Source organism: Fukomys damarensis, unplaced genomic scaffold (assembly GCF_012274545.1).
Source record: "Fukomys damarensis isolate Sample0158 unplaced genomic scaffold, DMR_v1.0_HiC HiC_scaffold_33, whole genome shotgun sequence".
Classification (NCBI taxonomy): Eukaryota; Metazoa; Chordata; class Mammalia; order Rodentia; family Bathyergidae; genus Fukomys; species Fukomys damarensis.
The window spans coordinates 4,487,777-4,508,578 of NW_022900945.1; the positions used below are offsets into that span (position 1 = coordinate 4,487,777).

The following is a 20,802-nucleotide window of genomic DNA, read 5'->3' on the forward strand; positions in this document are numbered from 1 at the left end:
CCTCCGAGCGCCCCGTCTGAGCGGCTCGCAGGGTGGCCTGCGCCCTAGGCTCTGCCTGGCCCACGCAGGGGAGACAAGGTCCAGCCGCCTTCCTTCCAGTGACTGTCCCGGGTGATTTGTCACCGTGGCAGGGCGCGACACCTTCCCTCTGACAGGGAGCAGGGAGCTAACTCCGCGTCAGCTCCTGCGCGCCTCAGGCCCTGCCAATCACCATTGCTCTACCCACTCTGAGAAGCCGATTTCAGCCGCTGCACTAGGTGTGGAATGGCGCGTTCTCACCTTCTGTGCTATCCACTGAGCACACTCCTTCCATCCATCCACGCTGTCAGAGAGGACGGGGTTTCCTTGTTTTGGAGGCTGAGATGACTTCACTGTTCGAACCCCCCATTTCCTCCCCACCCACAGAGGCCTGGGTTGTCTGCCCACCCCGCTGTTGTGAAGATCAGGATTCTGGGCCTGACGGGGAGAGTCGGCTCTGTGGCACCTCCTTTCTGAGGGAGTCTCCAGTGCGGTCTGCAGCTGCTGCGCCAGTGCATTTCCATCCACGGCACCCAACGCTGCCCATTTCCCCACTGTGCGACCGACATCGATGTTGTTGTTATTTGTTTGCTTCCTGACAGCAGCCGCCCGACCAGACAGTGTCTAACTGTGGTTCTGACAAGTGCTTCCCTGACCCATACCAGCGCTGGCCCCACTCCACCTGCGGCCATTCATACATCTCCTCTTGAGAATGTTCACGCAGGACCTTTGCCCATCTATCAGGGGGCTTTCTTGTTGGAGATGTCACAGGAGTTCTTTACCTATTTTAGAAATCAGCCCCTACAATATCTAGTCCCACTCTGTGGCTGTCTCTCTGTGCAGATTTCTAGCCTTTACTCGTCTTATTTTTGCCTGTGCCTTTGGCGTTAGACCCATGAAATCACTGCCAAGAGCAACGTCACGCGCACTGGCCCTTGTTTTCTTTCAGAGGTTTTACAGTTCTCGGTCTCAGGCGTACGTCTTCAGTCTACTTTGAGTTGCTTTTGAGTACAGTGTAAGACAGAGTGAATTTCCTTCTTTCATGTGTGGATATCCAAATTTCCCAGCAGCATTTGTTGAAGACATCATCTTCTTCCATTGTACGTTCCTTGGCACTTTGTAAAAATTCCAAGTGCTCATATACGTGTGGGTTCATTTCTGGTCTCTCCTGTTCTGTTGGCCTAGATGCCTTTCTGCCAGTGCCACATTTGAATTACTGTAGCTTTGTAATAAATTAGGAGATCAGAGGCATGATGCCTCTACCTCGCTCTTTCTCAAAATTATTTTGGCTATTCTGGGTCTTATTTCATATGATTTTTAAGATTTTTTTTCTATTTTTGTACGAAGTGCCATTGGGGTTTTGATAGGAACAGCACTGAATCTGCAGGTTGCTTTGGGTGGTGTGGATATGGACAACTTAACATGAGCAGTACTGAGTCTTGAACCCAGGAGGATGGGTTGTTGTCCTATTTATTTGGATCTTCCTTATTTATTTTATTTTATATTTTCGTTATATTAGAGTTTCCACTTCCTTGGTGAAGTTTGTTCACACACACTTTGTTCTTGCCAATACATTTCCTTCTCAGTTTATCAGACCATGACGTGTGCCGGTTTTGTACGTCACCTCTGGGTCAGGTCTGTATTTGTATCCCCAGTGTCGGAAATGAATGGCACCAGGCCACACTCAGAGCCAGAGGAGAATCGCCACGTCACTCCAGACATCCCAGTCCTTCCTCCCAAACATTCATGAAAGAGGAAACAGAAAGCTGTGGACAGGTGCCTGGCAACCCTTAGACATCTCTAAAGTGAAAATTGTTTTCATGTCAACACAAGAAAATTGAAACCGAGAGAAGTAAACAATTTGCTCAATGTCACAAAGAACCCAAGCATCAACTGAAGTCAAAGCAAGGCCAGACACCCGACTGCACAGCTCCCCGCGACGGCCTCCAGCCTTCAGGCCCCAGCCCCACACCCACACAGGACTTTCCTCTGAAGGACAAAGGGGGCAGGCCAGGGAAGGGCCAAAGTGAGCCAGCAGCCTACGGACAGTCAGTCCCCACACTGACTCCCAAGTACCATCTACATCCAAGGACACGAGAGGTCGGAACGGTTAGACAGCCGGCTACAAATTAAAGGGATGCCAGTGGAGCGCATTACCACTTCTAAAGTGTTCTTTCACCCATCCATACAGAATTCATCGCACAAGTATTTATTAAGCAACTACCAGCATTCATTCTAGGAGCCTGGAAAATATCAGTGAATAACACAGGCAGAAATTTCTACCCTTATGAAACTCATACTCTTCCAGGAGAGAAGAAAAAGTAAACACAGAAAAGAAATTATATAGCACATTAGAAAATGATTCAATACTCTGGGAAAGATAAATACAAAAGCCAAGATAGATTCAGAGCATGGTTGAGGATGAGCTTTACAATGTGGCGATCAGGTAGGTTTACCTGAGAAGGTAAGAGCTGAGCAAAAACACAGGTGTGAAGAATCTCACCAAACCTCCTGGCCGTGCACTGCTCCAGGCCGAGAAAACGCCGAGCCCGAGAGCTCACAGGGACAGCTCGAAGAGCGGCAGACAGTGCCACAGGGATGACAGCAGGGGCAGGGGCTGGAGTTGGAGGCTGAAGAGGGACAGGGCTCACAGGGGTCACAAGGACGGTGGGGCAAGGGCGTTACAAGAACACATCTGACTTTGTGTACAAAGCACAGGCTGTCCACTGTGCCGAGAAATGGCCAGGGGCAGGGAGGTCAGGGAATCCAGCCCAGCACATGCACATCCACGGCCACAGCCTCGGCCAGGCGGGCTGGGCTCACGAGACGATGACAGGTCGCTGCCCGTGAGAAGCGACTCTGCCAACATCTGCTGCTGCACTGGCCAGGGAGAAAGGCACGGGGCGCGTGCAGGCTCCTGAGCTGAGCGGCTGGAGTGGGGCTCCCAAGATGACAGCACTTGGGGGAACAAAGGAGCACACGCTTGCATTCTGTCAGTGGAGGCTCAGGGGCTGGGGAACAGCCAAGTCCCACTTGGGACAAGTCTGGTCCAAACAGAAATTGGTAGTTTTTCGGCATTTAAATAATCTTTAAAACCATGAAATTCAAATTGCTAAAACTGAAGAAAAGATCTCTTGAACAATGTCGCGGCCCTGCCACTGAAGCAGCTGGCAGCAGTGCCGTCCCAAGGCCGTCCCAGGGACAGCAGGGGCAGCAGACGACACCCGCGTGCTGAGCTCCAGTGCAATGCTTACACGGCTGGCAGGTAGCTGAGGGGAGCTCAGCTTCCACACAGGAATCCCCAAGCTCTGTGCACAGATGCCAAAACCATTTTCTCCCCCTTTCTTAAAAAAAACCACATCGTGCAGCAGCAGCATGAACTGTCCGGCACACTGTTGGGACTCCAGCGTGTTCATTTACTATGTGAGCAAATCTGCCATACAATTAGTAGCTCCACCTTACCGAGACACTTGTCAGTGTGTTATAATTAACATCTTCACTTACCTGATATTTAAACCAATGAAATTTGTCCATGTGAAAATATAATCTCCACCAAAGACCATTCCAATATAAGTGATTAATATATTCTAAAAAGAAAAATGGCAAAATACTGTTACACAGGTTTCACTGAGATTTTAAAAAGTACATATACACTCATTCATGCTGCGACCCCAATATCCATCCTTAAAACTCAAATACAGTTAAGAAGAGAAACCCATCAGCCTCAGTTGAGTGCAGGGTGGCACAGATGTGCGAGGCACTCATGACGCTGGCTTATTCCCAATCTGCTCCCCTGGAAGACAAATGCCTTCATGGGTAAAGAACATGGAGGACACGATCAGACTGCCCCTGCCTGTGCAGGGCGACAGGGGGCCTCTCCCTCCCTCTGGATGACCGTGGGCTTGTGAGGGGACCACAAAGAAGGAAGCCTGCTTATGTGCAAGCATCTTCCTTAAGAGGCAACGGGGATGGTGCGGACTTAACCAACACGGAGACCGTGCGTAGCAGAATCTTCTTGGTATCTTAAACTGGTAAGAACAGATACTACACCTGATCTTAGCCAAAAGACCAAGAAACGGTTCCTCTCGATATCTTAAAAAATATGTGAGATGTCATGTCAAAGAATTATGTCTAAGTCATTTCTCCTATGATACCCCAGCTACAAACTTGTTCTGGCTCCCTTTACATAATCGTCAAATAACAAAAGCAGAAAACGACTTTCAACATTGTATCAAATGACTGTTTCCTTCTGTCCCAATCTCCCTTCTTTCACATTTCTAAGTGACTGCTGTTCCTGGCAGGATGTGCTGTTAGGAGGGGCGCAGGTGGAGGAGGGATCCCAGCGCCGCCTCTGGAGCACTGGCCACCGCTTGCTTTTGCTGGTGCTCTTCTGGGCACTGCTCCCAGCCGCCAAGACTGAACAGCTGTGCCCCACCAGCCCTTCTGCCAGGATGTTCCTGCTCTCCTCCTTGAAGTTGCGGGTGTCAGATATTTGCTCCCGGTGATGGTACAGCTGACCAACACAATGGTTTCCTCAAAAAAGGTTCGCCACCAGGGCAAGACACCAACTTCCTCCAAACTGAACTTACTGGGAAGTAGAGAAGAATATCCTGCTAGCTCAGAGCCTAGACTGCAGTGCTCAAACCTGAGTGTCCCTGGAAATCATCCGAAAACCCTGATTAACATGAAGATTCCCAGGCTCTCTTCTATGACTGTGACTCAGTATATCTGTAGGAGGCCTGGGAATTTCCATTTTTCACTTATAATCCCAAGTGATTTTCCCACAACCTCAGAGAAAGAAGGAATCCAATCGAAGGGTTTGTAGGCTGAGATCCTGAAGTGCAGAAGGAAGGGCCAGGGCCCCTGGGGGACAGCAGCACAGAAGCAGGATCTGTGCGCCAGGCGCCCCGCAGGGCTCTGTGGATGCCCACTGGTGAGGGAGCGCCGTGCTCAGAGCAGCACCACGCGCCAGAGAAAAGCAACAGGGCCTCACCAGTGACCCCGTGCTTTCCTTCCTCTGCAGTTTGAAATAAAGCGAGTCCTCTGGACCGAGCAAGTCCATGGGATTCCCGCACTACTGTGAGAGGAGCGTCGTGTCCAGGACAAGTACAGACCTCACGGCGATAGGACGCTGCTGTGCTTGTGTCCCATGATGGCCACGGCAATGTGCACACAGTGCTGTTATCTAAACTACACATCGGCCCTTCCCGCACCTCTCACCTCAGCCAGCCGCCTGTGTCCCCTGAAAGTGTGAGTGGCCCCTCCAGCTTCAGATACTCATTTTATAAACCAAAACCCAACCAAACCGACTGTGGGATGAAAGTGTTGGCAGGCCGGCCTGTCCCTCAAACATATCTCCGCTCTCTGGGAACTGACACGGCTGACTTGTTAGATCTAATTTAGAATTCTCTGCCTACCTTACCAAACACTCCAACTCCACAACCTGGAGCCACAGACCCAGGAGTTCTAACCCCATCTGGCTTCTAACACAGGACAAAGAGGGTCCCTCTCCACGGGTGCAGAGAGAAACAGCAGACTGGTGAGAAGAACCAGCCCTCTGTGGACCCCGCCACTGCAGACGACGGAGACGTCCGGGACGGTGGTTCTCCCTCCCTGGGGACATGGACACACTCGGCTTGCCTGTGACCGACACAGGCCCACTCTGCTAATCCACAAGGGACGTGGACGTGCCATGGCCACTTTATGGCCCCAGGGCCACAAGTCAGAAGAAACAGGCCGCAGCATCGGAGAACCTTAGTGTCTCCCTCCACGAATCGGACAGAGAAGTGACAGCAGGGAGATGTCGCACACGGCTCATGAAAGCGGCCATTTCGGGTTTGGCTCAGGCAAGTCCCTCGATCAGCTTCTGGCAGCCCGGACAGTGCAAGGTGGAGAGCAGCACGGGCCTGGCTGGAAGACAGAGGGCCGGGCCCTTCGCCACCAAGCCACCACCTGCCTACCTCTCCTTCCTCCTGCAGCCGAGCTGCTCCAAGATCTTCCTCCCACGGCCCTCAGAGCTAAGTGCCCACAAGGAGAGGCCACACCTTCCTCAAGCTCCTAACGATTGTTCTAGAAACCATCGTCACAATTTGTCGGGCTATGACGGCAGTCTGACGGAGTGCGGATTGCAGATCTGAGGCCTCACCCGATTCTTATTCCAGAGGAAGTTTGTACCCAAAGCGGACAACCACAGGAGACAGTATTTGCTCCAGCTCACCTTAATGCAGCCGACAATCGTGGTTGTGAGCGCAGAGTTGTACTGCGTGCAGAGCACAATGGCATACATCAGGATGAACCTGGGCGAGGGAGAGAGGCGTTGTCACAAGGAGGGCCCCTGCATGCTGTGTCTCTGCCACCCCCAGCGGTGCCGTGACCTCGCCGTCACCATCACCGGCAGGACCACCAGGAACTCTGGACCCGGCAAACAGCACCTCCCACAGGATGCTGTGGCCTGTGGGTTGGGATGGGGGTGAGAAAGACTCTTAGGGCTGGAAGAAAAGAAGCAAGGACCAGGGGAAGGGCGGGCAGCTCACCAGCCGCTGGGCAGGGCTCCACACTTACACAGCAGGGCGGCCGTGGCTCTCTGGTGCCCGGCACCTCCAACACCCGGCCCGTGCCGGCCATCAGACACAGCCAATGGCCGAAGATACAGGTGGCTGAGGGCAGGGGCGGGACACACTCGGGGTGAGCGGACAAGGCAGGCTGGCAGTGCCCTCTCACGCTCCCGACTATGAGGAAGACAGCGAATGCCACCACAGCCACCCCACTAACTCCCCGGGCTCTGGTCCTGCTCTGCACAAGGAGCAGCAGCGTGAGTCAAAGGCTCCCTGGCAAAGGACGTCACGCACTGCTGACAGAGAGCTGCCTGTCACAAGCGGGGCCTGGATCAGAGCCGCAGTCCAGGGGCCACACCAGGGGCTCAAAGCCTCCTTGGGAGCAGTGGGGGCAACTCCAGGGGAAGCATCTGCACCAGGCAAGGCGCAGGCGGGCTCACCCCATCACACAGGAGAGGACGAACTGCAGAAGGAAGAGGGTGTCAGCCCAGCCTTCAAACTCCAGCGCCTGCAACACACGAGAAAGTGCCAGGCGTGAGAGAGGCACCGGCCTCAACCATCTCGGGCATGAATGGAGATGCTCTTGTAAGCACGGCCCAGGACACACGCACACACGCACACACACATGCACACATACACAGCTGCGTGTTCCCGCCACAGACAGAGCAATGCCAAGCAGTTCCCCCATGTGGGCTGCAGCCAAGAAGCATTTTCAGGGCAGCCTCTGGACACCTCCCCTTGGTGGAAAGAAATCGCAATTTCCTGGAAAGAACGAGCACATCTGGCCACACATCTGGCTTCTCTCGATTGCTGACATCACTGGAAATGCAAGTCTTCTGCTGAGGGTGTTTTTGTCCGTTTTAAACCAAAATGAAAGAGCGACGAGAGGTGCGTGGCCCAGGTCACTGTGGTCCGTCCGAGAGGGGGGTTGGTCCCTGTGCAGCTCCTGGGGGACAAGCGGGTGTGACAAACACTCCCCTCTCGCCGCTCCCCTACACTCTCCAGCCCCCTGCTTTACAGACAGAGCAGCCTCTGCTCTTGTCTCCAGCCCCACACCGTGCTGGGCAGACAGCAGCCACGGTACACTAAGCTGGGACACACAGTGACAGCCACACTCAGGAAACCCTACTCCAACTGGCGAGCAGAGCAGGCCCTGCACAGTCCTCAGGGGCACGCGCCGTGCGTGTGCTCTACCCACACTTGGGTGCACCAGCTCCCAGCTCACAGACAGGACGTGTTTATCTCCCAGCCACCAGACTCCCGCTTGGTGCTTCCACTGGGCCCTGGTAACAGAGTTGCAGAGAACCTCAGCTGAAGCCTGGCCCCTCCTTTATCAACTTGGGCAGATCCAGAACCCAGGCTCGATGGTTCTTCTGGGTGCGTTTACTTGCCGAGAAACGGCCCGAGTGTTTTCACAGCAGCTGCACAGCTGTTCGTTCTCTCCAGCACGAGTCCAGGTTCTCAGCACAGGAGGCATAGGAAGCCCGCGCCACCCAGGACCCACAGGCCCGCTCCACGGTTGATCAGAGCTCAATGGCCCAGGTCTCTGGGCCCCGCACTACCCCAGGTGGCTTCTCTCCACCTTGAAGCACACACGCTCGCACAGGACACCGGCACAGTCGGCCTGACAACCCGAGCCAAGGCAGACGGCCATGCAGGACGAGGACCGACCGCCCCACTGTTGCCAAGGACGAGAACACAAAGACCTGGCCCAGTGAGAAGGAAACACCGTGCTCCACAGGGCAACCAAGAGCAGAGGGAGCCCACAGCCCAGCCAGGCCCCTCGGGCGGAGTCATCAGCGGCACTGAGCCCAGGACACAGGAGCACATTGTGCGGCTGCGGTGCCCCAGCAGGGTTCAGCCCACCCGGAGGACGCGCCTCCCTCCTCCCTCCCTCCTCCCGCCCACCGGGCTCCCCTGGATCTGCTCTCATCCAGGGCACCTGTGCCTTTGCCGGGTGAACCAGGGGCCTCTGGGGACCCTGGGCCAACTGCTGCACAGAGGGGCTTATTTTTAAGTATGTTTTAGAAGATACAAGATTTAAAAACTAAATGCTAACTATATTGGTTCTTCGGCTCCTGAGAAACCCAAGATTGTGCAAGCTTGAATAAACTTCACTCACACACACACACACACACACACACACACACACACACACACACATGCTTTGCCAAGGCCCATCCTAGCACTGGCTGGAAAGGGCTGTGCAGCTGGAACTTGCCGGTAGGCCTTAGGCAGAAGGCAGTTTCCTTTCCAGCCCCAGCCCCTAGCTCTAGTGGCTCGGCTGCGCCCTGCATGGCAATCTCCTCCGGCTGGGAAGGAAGGGGACTCAATTCGCACACCCGGGCCATCTGTGGCTCTGAAAAGGGAGCAGACTGGTCTGTTCCGGCGGCCCAGTAACTCCATCGCAGGGTGCTAATCATTTATAGAAAAACTTTCCCTTTTCCCCATTCTGCATTTTATAATGTAAGTTTTAAATACCCTCACATGGACTTACAGTAGAAATCACACAGAAATAACAAGGGTCCCCACCACTCCTACGCCCCTTGCCCTGTCCCTACCCGTACACAGAAAACTGGAAGCTACGTTTCCATTTTCACGTGTACTCTTCCAGTTTACTCACGTGAGTACCTGATGTGTTTACACTACCTGCAGATGGATCTCCTGCTGCTCATGCTTTGCTCCTATACTCACAGGTTGCTTTGGCGACCTCACCCTCAACAGAGGCAGGGCCCTGGGGCCTGGCCTAGAAGCTGGAGACCTCGGGGGTGTGTGGGGTGCTCTGCACCCTGATGCTCGTTCTTGCTCACTTCCACCTCAAATGCACGTTCTGCTCCTATTCTATCTTTTATTTTTTGCAACGGGGTCAGACTATGTAGGCCAGGCTGGCCTTGAGCTCAGGATCCTCCTGCCTCAGCCTCCTGGGTGCTGGGCTTGCAGGCTTGGCCCTTCCTGGTGGTTACCTCTTCCGGAATTGCTGGCTCCCCTCAGGCTCAGAACCTGCTCCCCATCCAGTCGACAGCGTGGCCCCCAGTCCCCTCAGCAGGTATTTGTTGAACGAGCCCCATCCACAGCAGCAGCTCCCCACCATTCGCCTCCCCCAAAGAATCTGCATGCAGGCCACGCCGCCCACTAGCACCCCAGCCCGCAAGAGCAGGGTTGGCAGGGCCCCTGCCACGGCGCCTGACGGAATAAGCACTGAGTCACTGAACAAGAGGAGGAGGAGCGAAGAGACCACGTCCACAGTGTCCTGGAAGAGGCCCACACTGTCCATCTGGGGATGCCCTTTCTCCAAGCCCCCCCATCTGTCCACACAGAGCCACACGTAGGAGGCCGCCCTCACCTACAGGAGACACTCTGACAGGGAGCCTGAAGGGCAGGAAAGCTCTGACCTGCGATCCTGCCGCACACCCCGCCAGCCTGCGAACCCTCAGGACCACCCCCCCGCCCCCCACACCGGCTGTGACCACTGTGGGAAGAAGTCCCGGGAGCCTCTTGGATAGCTTGGGTCATTGGCTTCTAAGCAAACCACCCAACGCCCGGCTACCGACCTCCGAATCAGCCTCAAGCCAGTCAGAGCCTCCAGCTCCGTTTGGTGGACAAGGAAGCCAGACCCTCTACACCCAAGAGCACAGCCAGGGCCAGCGCTGGGCCCACGTGAGTCTCTCGCCAGCCAGACTCCTCCCGACAGTGTGCACAGCCGGGTCCCAGCCCTGAGGGTCTCCCAGTGTGGCCCCGGCTTACGAGCAGCAACACACAGAGACCCTGAACACAGAACGAGGCCGTGGGGGCTCTCTGAGGACCAGTCCAATTCGGAGCTCTCACCTACCTAGTCTCAACTTAATTCCTCAGCACCAACCAAGGCAACACCACTACTCACTCCATCTATATTTTGTCTATAGGAGAATCTCCATGAAACAGTCTACCTTCAGCCCCAAGGAAAAGGTAGAACTGACCGACTTTCATTCTGCACCCCAAGGGCCCCCAAAACCTCTTCCACAGAACCCATGAAGGCTGCTGCTCTCAGCTGGCTGGTGTCAGCGATGAGACCACCCCTCGCTCCGCTTCGCTTTCTTACCACCTGGGTCACACGCTGAGCTACAGTGAGACACACAACACCCCAACTCTGTGAGAATGTTGAGACACAGACCATGTGAAGGAGAAACTGTTAAGAAAAAGAGGCCAAGCATAGGGCTGCACGCCTGTGATTCCAGCACTTGGGAGGCTGAGGCAGGAGGATCACTGAAAGTTCAAGGCCAGCCTGGGCTACACAATGAGTTCCAGGCCAACCTGGATGGCACAGCAAGGTCCTGTCTCAAAAAACAAAAAGAGCAGACCATTGTAGGAAAGCCAGCTGTCCATTTGTGCCCAATAAATGTTCTCTAAGAACCACAGTAACTGGTCATTAAGCGTGAGAACGAACAAACATTTATGTGGAAACCAGACACTGACGGGATATGATACGCAATCCATGAGTGTCTATAATTATTATCCCAAGTTGAGAATATTTTGACGAGCTAACGCTCTTCAAAATCAACCTTTCTTGGCATGTGCCTGGCACTTCCATCCGAAAAACAAAATGACTGCTCAAGTTGCACTCTTCTGCCTAGACACAGAGGGAAGGCAGGGTCAGAGGAAAACAGGCATGGGCTCCCCATGCAGGAGGCAAAGGAACTTTTCACTTGCCGCAGAGATGTCTTCACTGTGCTGCAGCCTCTCAAACTGGGGGTAGAAACCCTGGACACAGGCACAGACCACACTGTAACTTCTGCGTACAGTCATCCGGGGAGGAAGAAACGTCAAGGGCTGCAGTAGAAATTTCAGCTCAATGAAGGGCGTTTTCTTTAATCCCTCTGCCGGCCTCGGGACACCTGACCATGGCGATGCCTCCAGCTTCTCACATGCAGTCTGTCCTGGGACTGGAAGCCTCTGTCCTGCCCGGTGTGGCTATTTACAACACATTTCTGCCCAGAAGCCAGGCAAAGGCGCTCAGGCCAAAGCCTGCCAGGGGAAGAAACACAAGAGACAGAGCCTCTGGGGCAGACCCGGGGCTTAAACCCCAACCCTGGGATGCATGGACCTGACTTCCGGCAGATTGTTTAGTCTCTCTGGACCCCCACTTCCACCTCAGTAAAACAGGCAAAGCTCCGAGAGCCATCACGAAGACTGCGTGACAACACACGTATAAAGCCACTAGCCTAGCACAAGACACGGACCCAATGAACGGGGTTTCTCCTCCGTTTCTTCAGCTACAGAATACATAGTGCTCCTGGCCAGAGCAGCTGCTCTCCTCCTGCCTGTGCCCATTTTCAGGCCTGCGGGAAATCCAGGCACAGCCCAGTCCCACATGGCCGCACGTCCCAGGGGTATCTGTGCTGTAAAACCCAAGAGGTCACGATGGGGATCCTGCCTCTGTTCCAAGAGCAACTTTTCTAGGCTAACGGCTTCCACAAACCTGTGTTTCAGCTCCCACCGATTTATGAGGATCAGCACTGTTGTACCAATAAATAAGCAGCACACTGTTTTTTTGGTACCAGGGATGGAGCTTGGGACCTTGCACTCGCAAGGCAGGTGGCAGCACCACTGAGCTACATCCCCAGGCCGACATACTTATTTTGAAAAAGCTACTAGCCAGGGGATTTAGAGGGAAACCTGGGAGAGAAATCCATTGTAGATTTCTGGTTTCTAAAACTTCATGAATTGGGTTTTTTTTGGGGGGTGTTTCAGGGATTGAAACCTTGTGCTTGCGAGGCAGGCAGCAGAAACACTGAGCTAAATCTCTGGCCCCAATGAATTCTAACAATGTAGTTATCTATTTTTCTCCAAGCAGGTATGAATATGGGCTTATTTAAGAGATAAATCCTTTGGATGTATTTTGGCATTCTATCCTGGATTTATTTAATCAAATATCTGCAGAAAAGTGGTTAAAAAAGAGAATGAAAATTGGTAAACTACTGTATCAGTTGTTATTTATATGGTCGAACCACAGAGTACTAAGTATCTCTTTAAGAAAAAAGTCAAATTGGGATTTTTTTTAAGTTTTCTCTTTTGAGACAGTCTTGCTGTGTAGTCCAGGATGGTCGTGATCTCACTATGTAGCCCAGGCTGACCTCAAACTCGGAGAAATCCTCCTGCCTCAACCCCCTGAGTGTTAGGATTACAGGCACGCTCCACCATATCTGGCTCCCAAATTGGGATTTAAACCAGGATGACAGAGAATTCTCATGGTGCCTATCATTTTGTTTAGGGCTTAAACAATTTTACTATTTCAGGAGTTTTTGTTTCTCAAGGATGGTTTCTACTATTCCTATTTTCCAGTTTAGCAGAAATGTGAAAATTCCTTTCCTTTACCCTGGCAAGTAAGAAAAGGGACATTGCCAGTGCTATCCGGGCTGCACCAGCGCCCCACAGCACACGTCAGGAGGAAGCGGAGGTGAGAGGGCCGCAAGCCAGGGGAAGCTGCTTGCTTACACTCACTCGGTCCATGCATTTCCGGGCAACAGCACACGCGCTCCAGTCACAGACCGTGGGCGGCCCGGCCCACGCCAAGCAGTGCTTAGAAGTCCTACCTTCTGCGCCTCTCCCGTGAAATACGCGATGGCCAGCGTGGGCAGAATCATGAACAGCGCGTTGTAATAGAGCAGGCCGTACTTTCCCAGCTCCTGCAATGGTAAATAACCCGGTATTCATGGGGGCCCGGGGAACAGGTCCCACACGCAGCCCCACGTACCTATCACTTGGTGTGGTTTTGGGAAGTTAAAGATGTTTAACTGCAACAGCTGCATGCAGCTCACACTCACAGGCTGGTGAGTAGGAGCAGCCCCAAAACGGTCTGTGATAGAACTTCGGCTCTATGAAAAGCATATGGGGGTGGCACCGCCTCCAGGATTAGCAAAAGGAGTGCGTTGGGCAGCAAGATACACGTGGTGTGGGGCCCACACAACCTGAGTACGGGCGCCAGGCTGCCGGGCAGGAAGCAGAGGGCCAGGCCACAGTGAGGGTCCAGAACATCAATGCTCAAACAATTGCGTTTTAACTGTCTGGGACGCTCTGCTCTCTGGCTCCTTAAACAAGGCACGGGCTGGAAAATGCCTGCAGGCATCGTCACTGACAGGACTGCAGTGAGTGCTCCTGCAGCGTGGGCCTTGGGTACTCCTTTCTCTTACAGTTTCCTGCTTCTCTTGGTGGCCACCTTTCAGACTACTGGCGAGCCTCTACCTCTAAACGGAATGCCCTCTGGTTTATTGCTTATAACCCATGAACCAGGAGAGGCAAATCAAAATGCTGAAAAGCCCAGCATGGTGGTGCACGTCTGAAATTCCAGCACTCAGGAGGCTGAGGCAGGAGGATCACCCTGAGTTGAGGCCAGCCTGATCTGCACACTGAGTTCAAGGCTAGTCAGGATTATATAGTGTGTCTTTGTCTCAAAAAAATGAAGAAAAAAAAATTAAAAGCTCTAATACAAGTCAGTCTTAGGCATTTCTAAATGAAGAATCAAAGGGCTCTTTCTTAGGAGTAAAATACTCTGAAACTCTTCATTTTTTTTTTCTAGATTCTAAGAAATATTCTAGACTCTGCTGTCCAAAATAGTAGTCTCTAGCCACATGTAGCTATTAAAATGGTCGCATGGGAATCCTGACCTGCTCCTCCACTATACCAGTCACTCTGCAAGTGCCCATCAGCATGCGTCTAGGGCTTCCACGATGGATGGCAGAGATAAGTATGACTTTCATCGCCACAGACACTGCTGCTGCACAGTAGGGCTTTGACAGCCACAGCTGTTAGCGACGTCTTCATTACTGTCTATTGCCCAAAGCAGCACACAGGCTAAGGGACAAAACAGAGTAGGACCAAATCTCTAACTGCTTTCTTTTATTAAAAAAAAAGGACTGGGAGCCCAGCGGCACCATGTCTGCCTGGCAAGTGAAAGGACCTGAGTTCAATGCCCAGTAACAGAAAAAAAAAAGTTCACTCAAATCAAACCACGACAGGGTTGTCAAGGCAAGCGTACAGAGGCCAGACCTAAAAGCTGTGCTCGCAGAAAGTGTGAGTGCCTAATCTCCACTCCCTAGTGCCTCCTCCTGGGACAGACAAACCATCTGCACTTGTTAGGCACTGCCCCACTGTGCGGCAGGTCTGTGTCTGTCCACCACCCAGAGAGGGCGTCAAGGGCAGAAAGGCCGCGCAGGCTGGGATGCAAGTGCACACAGAGTGAGACACAAGCAGTCAGGCACAGGCTCAGGGAGCGGACAGAAATGTGTGAGCAGCTCAGGATAAGCTGTGGCGACATCAAAGCTGAGTATCTCCTGTGTCCAAGGATCAAGCGCCACTCCTTCCACAGCCACGCTGGCTACGTAAAGCTGAGCCCCACACAGTGCTCTCAGGAAAGTAACTGCTGCTGTAGCAAGAGACGCAGCTCAAAGCCTCAGCTCTCTGATGGTCTGGCTCTATCTAGAGAGGAAGTGTAATGTGTATATTTGGAAAGCAAGTAGTAACAAAAAAAAAAAAATCTTGAAAAGCCTTTTTGCTGTTCAGGCAGGCTAAGGCAGGAGGATCGCAAGTTCAAGCCCCACTGGGCAACTTAGCAACTCAGCGAGACCTTGTCTCAAAATAAAAATAAAGATGAGACTGAGGATGGAGCTCCCCAGTGCAAAGGCCCTGGGTACAATGTCCAGTACGATCTACAGCCAGTCAATCGCTGTTTCTCTATCCCACACTTTCCGGATGAGCCGACAGCACAGTTCCCAACACCAGCAAACGTCTAACAGAACAGCTTTAGACTGCTACCTACTTTCGAGTCTAATTTTTGTTTTACGTATGCACCATTTGCTGCCGTCAGGACATCATTTATCAAAATGAAAACATATCCTTCCAGATCAAACGCCAGGTCCGAGCTGCAAAACATAAGCAACACATTAAGAACAGCCTACATTAGAGAAACGCGTTTCATTTCCCGCGACTTCCAACTACGTGACTCGCAGGAGCATATTCTTCTCTGCGGCCGTGCACATGAGGCTTTTACCAGCTACGAGCATTTCCCCCTGGTCACACTGCTGACTTCACACTCAGTCACCGGCTCCTTAGAACCCGAGGCCCTGAGGCTGCCGCACCTCTGGAGGTTGATAACCGGGACGTCCGCTACCACCTACTGCTCTGGCTGCGGTCGGGGAACACGCGACCCACTCGGCCCCACCGCCCGTCTGGAGGCAGGCGCAGGTACCGACTCCACAGGCAAGAAAAGCAAAAGGACGAAGCTGTCAGCCCCTCACTTCCCGAAGGCGCGCAGGAGAGACAGGCCGGGCTTGCACAAGGGGTGTGCATGGCAGCCTTCCGAAGCCGGGGCTCATCGTGAGATCGGCCGTGGCAGCGTCTAAGCAGCAGCGCTGAAGCAGAAACAACAGCTAACTGCTCGCTGCGTTTATGGAGCACCACCAGTGAGACCGGGAAGAGAAAAACTTCGGCTGCTCAGCAGGGAAACAGGCACAAGATGGGAAGTCAGGAAGTCGAACGGGACACAGGCGAGCAGAGCACGCCGCAGACACTCCGCGGGGCTGGACGCACACCGGAGGGGACAGCGCAGTTCGGACGGCGCCTGAGCCTCCGCCACTTTGGATCCTCTCCCACCTTCCCGCAAGTCACGGTTCCAATCCATGAGGCCGGTCCGGGCAGCAGCACTCCCGCAGCTCTCCGCAGCCCACACTCATCCCGAGGCCACCGACAGCCAGCGGGGCACTTGGGACGGAGGCAAGGGCCGGCTGTCCGTGAGGATGGGGCGCCAGGGGAGCCTGGGCGGCATCCGGGCACCAGGTCCCGGCCTTCTCCAGTGTGTATGGCTGGCAGGGTGGGTGGGTATTTTCTTTCGTGTGAAATTTCACTCGGAGATTTTAAGGTGAAACAATTTGACTTCTGCGTCCCCCACTCACGCCACAGGGACAGGGTGGAAGTCCCGAAGCCCCCAGCAGGGAGACTGTCTGGAGACGGTGGCCCCGCACGCCCACGGCGCACCCCGGGCTGAGTGTGACACCCTCCCGTCCGGAGGTCGGGCGACAACTGCGCGTGTCCGGGAGCAGTGCGCCAAGTCTGCCGTGAGCTCGAGTGTAGAGATCCAATCGGGGCAGCTGGCCCTGTCCTCTCCTCAGACAGGATCACCGCTCTGTGCTCTCTCCATGTATTTTTAAACCGTAATTTCAGAAAAGTGTCAGAAGCCCAACTGCACATCCAGGTTAGGATATTTCTATCTTAAGGGAGGCCAAGTAAAGCAATGCTATCACGATTCGTCGCCCCACAGGCGAATGGCCCGCACGCACCTCACCTCACGGGGGCGAAGCTGTCTACTTTAACAGCACACAGAGTGGGGGGAAGGGAAGGGAGGGGAGGGGAGGGGAGGCCATGAGGTTTCTGAACTTCAAGTTCCAAAGTCAGACACCGACTCAGTCCCAGCTCCCCACTGACCAGCCTGCGACGTCCCCGCAGGTTACACAACCTACATTTTCGCTTCCTTAACTATAAGATAGGAAAAGTACACCTGATCTCCCAAAGTTGTAGTAAGGAATACATGAACTCCATGTGCTCGGTGCTAAACACAACATGGGACAGGATCAGTACCCAGAAGACTTCACGAATCCTCAGTGTCAGGGTTACCTTGTTAGCCTTAATCTTAAAACAGCCTAAAAGATTTAGCCTTTTAGAGTCTTCTGAATACATTTCAAAGGTAAGATTCTTATTTATGCTACAAGGAATTATTCTTATTGATAACTGATGATTTTCTATCAATAATTGATTATTTCTAATGTGCTACTTATAGGGCCATGTCTTACCTGGCAGCTACAAAGGCGCCAATAATCATTGCAAATACAGTCATTTTAATACCCCAAGAAAAAGTCTTCCTACAAAACAAAAAAATAAAAAATGCATACATGTGACTTTAGTTATTCATATACTCTTTACAACCTAGGTTTAAAAAGGTATTTTTTTCTTCAAAAAAGATATAGACAATCATATTTAAACATTTCCAAGGAATGATATATTTAAGAAAAACTCTGATGAGGTTAAAAACTTATTCTGCTACACAAAGAGTCATTTTCATTTTTTCTTTCTACTACTTATTATTAGTGACTTGGACATTTCATAGGTCAGGGTTCTTTAAGTACGAAGGAGCACACGTGCAGTAAAAGTAACCACACGGGATGAGGACCTACACCCCACCTCTCGGGCTGGACTGGACTCTAGGGAGGGGACACTCCTGTGGGCTCTCCACGCTGTTCCTCCTGCCTACCCTCGAGCCCTACGCCCGGGAACAGAGGCTGCACAGGGTGCAGGGGAGCGAGACGCTGATGTCGCATCCCACACAGGCTTCCCAGTGCCTCCGTTAGAAACAGAGCTCACTTGAGTAAAACGCCTTCTGCAAGCATCGTGAACAGGATGGAGAACCTTCTCAGGACTGTGAACATTGGCAAGCTGCAAGAATAAAGAAAATCAGATGAAATAAAGCTTAACAGTTTATTTTTTTAAAACAAAGATTTTCCAAATTGATAGTTAAAATAATGTTAAACTCTTTCTTCCATTATGGAAATTCTATGCTGATTAACTGGGATGAAATTAAACCCTTCTCTCTAGAAATAATTCTAATTTAAAAGCCTTTAAAAAGTTGCTTTAAGAAAACTACTAAAAGCGAGAAGTATTATGTTGACTAAAATGGTAGCGATGGTGGAGTAACCCCTCCTCACTGCACTCTGCTAACTGCACAAATGCGCTGACTGTACCCAGTCTCCAGGGAAAATGGCTACTTCTCCTTCTTCACCTGACTGACTTCCCTTCCATTCCTCAGACCTCTCAAAAGCATCTATGAAAACTTCTCCCCCGGGAGCACTCCTCAGCTGTCCTCCAGCGGCAGTCTCTAAACTCCCGGAGCACTCAGCTGGTACTAATCAAACATCCAGCCCCTTACAATCCAGGTATTTCAAACCCATCTCATTCCAAAGAGCCTTCCACTTGGCTGGCAATCAAAGGTAGGTGTGAATGGGCGGATGGACAGATGGGTGGAGGGAGTACGGATGGATGGGTGGATGGATGGATGACAGTGGGTTAAAAAAAAAAAAAAAAAAAATCTCCAAGCAGCCCTGCATTTCTTTCCAGGCAGGGATGAGATGGCCAAAGGTGGCCTGCCCAAGACACATGGGACTCCCTTGGGACTCTCCCCAGAGACAGCCTTAGACTCAGTTGGCTTCTTGGTTCAGAAAAGTGGGAAGTGGAGAATGCTGTGCCGCTGACCCACAGGGATCTCCTACTCTGTTTCACAGTCACCCGATCCTGGGGGCAGGGGAAGCTGGGGTTTCTGTTCAAATGCGGGCCCCTGCACTGGGTCGGAGCCTCACACATGCCCGGGGCATCGCAGCAAATGGAGAAGCCTGAGCAGGGCAGCGGGAGGGCACAGACAGCACTGCCAGGGCCGACAGCTGAGGGCGGCTCTTCCGAGGGAGCCCAGAGAAAGCACCGGGGAGACGCTGGCTCTGCCTCCCAGTGATTTCAACTGCTTCCCACGAAAAGAAAAACTGACCATTCTCATGTCCATTCTATGAATCCCTGGTGGGAAATTTGCCTCAACTATTTCTGATTCATATTAAAGAACTGAAATCCCAGAAGCCCACCCTATGGCTCACCATTGCAGGGCTCGTAAAATAATGAAAATCTCTTATCACAGCATTGTACAACATTTTAAGTCTTTTCACATCAAAGTGGGGGGGGCAAAACAAACCAAAAAACTACTCTTTCTTTTCAAAAGAAGAGCTTAACCTAAAACCTGTGGGGCAACCTTCATTATTTAATGTTTAACAGAAGTTTTCTGGTCATTTTGTTTTTTCCAGAATCATTAACAACACAATCATATTGGACATTTGACAACTCTAAGAATACATTACATTAACCTTATTAGTAAAATAAAGTTATCCGTACTTCAGTCTCTTTGTGCTGAAAAGTCCCGTGATTTGGTTCCCAAAATACAGGAGAGGTAGTGGAAACGTCTAGAAAATTTAAAAGGGGATAACAAAACTCAATAATAAAAATAGCTAAAACAAAGTCCTTGCAAACAGAAACCATTCTGTTTACATAATCAAGTTCTTTCCATCCGAAACATAAGTTCTCACAAGCAATTCCAACCCCCATGAAGCACCGGACAACACTAACACACCTTTGCTGCCGCAGAGAGGGAAGAGGGGAGGGAAGGAAAGAAACAGAAATATGAGTACGACCAACTGGCAAGGGACAGAGACAGTAGTTGCTTTAAAATGGGATCGGACAGCAGCCTGGCTCTCCGCGCTTAGCAGGAGGGGCCTTTACCGTCCTGGAGTCAGCAGAGGCGGGCAGAGGAGCAGTAACCAAAGCGTGATGAGTGTGGCATAACTGGCATGGAGAAAGCTCGCTGGCACTCCCAGCAGGGATGCATAAATTAAAACAGAAGAAGATTCCTGAATTTTAAAGAGCTGGATCACTTGCGATGGGGGATGTCAGGGCTACAGTTTTTAAACACGCAAGGCAGCGAGAAAGTCACCGACAGTGACCCGGGCCCACAGGACAGAGTGGTTCTTGCCTCTCCCTTTTACCTTCCGAGGTATATTTCTGTCCAAATCAGGGAACTTGACCACTCTCAGCGCCTTCCCCACCCACAGCACCGCCACGGTGGCCAGCATCTGTGGACGGAGAACACAGGGCCACTGTTCTGTGCGACAGCGAGGCCTGAGGAGCCCGCTGGGCGCCAGGCTGCCGCCTACTCACCTGGCCGAGGCCCACGCACAGCGAGGAGGGAAACCTGCGGAGAGAAGAACAGTCAGAGCGCGGCTCTGCGAATTCGCGGCCTCTCTGCTTCAGTCGTGGGGTGGAGCCAGGCCCTTCGCGCTGCCCTGCATCCCTGGCCCTGCCGTTTGTTTTGAGACAGGGTCCCTAGGTCGCTAAGTTGCCCCGGCCAGGCCCAAACTCGCGGTCTTCCTGCCTCAGCCTCCCGGAATGCTGGATGACAGGCGTGCCGGGTGCCGGCCTTTAGGGCACCCAAGACGGGGTCCAGCCCGCCGCCGGCGCCCCCGGCCCAGATCGTCCCTGCGGGCTCCTCCGGGGCGAGAAGACGCCGCTCTCTAACGATTCCGCGCCGCTCACCGCTACCAAAATAAACGCGTAAAACCCGAAGTCCCTTTTCCCGGGTCGGTGACAGCACCCCCGCCCCCCCCCGGCAGGACGCGCG

The 20,802-nt window shown here is 52.6% G+C and overlaps 1 protein-coding gene and 1 pseudogene across 1 annotated transcript; both read right to left on the reverse strand.

The window, feature by feature from the left end:
- Positions 1-1,410: 1,410 nt before the first annotated feature.
- On the reverse strand, positions 1,411-20,507 carry Slc35d1 (solute carrier family 35 member D1; the record flags this gene model as incomplete). Its single annotated transcript, XM_010605237.2, has 11 exons — positions 1,411-2,976; positions 3,523-3,605; positions 6,236-6,314; positions 7,013-7,080; positions 13,142-13,234; positions 15,364-15,466; positions 17,390-17,458; positions 17,958-18,029; positions 19,524-19,591; positions 20,171-20,257; positions 20,343-20,507. Coding segments are annotated over 11 exons (1,026 nt in total), but the record flags the coding sequence as incomplete, so codon positions are not given.
- On the reverse strand, positions 3,985-4,098 carry LOC117284075 (annotated as a pseudogene).
- Positions 20,508-20,802: the final 295 nt, after the last annotated feature.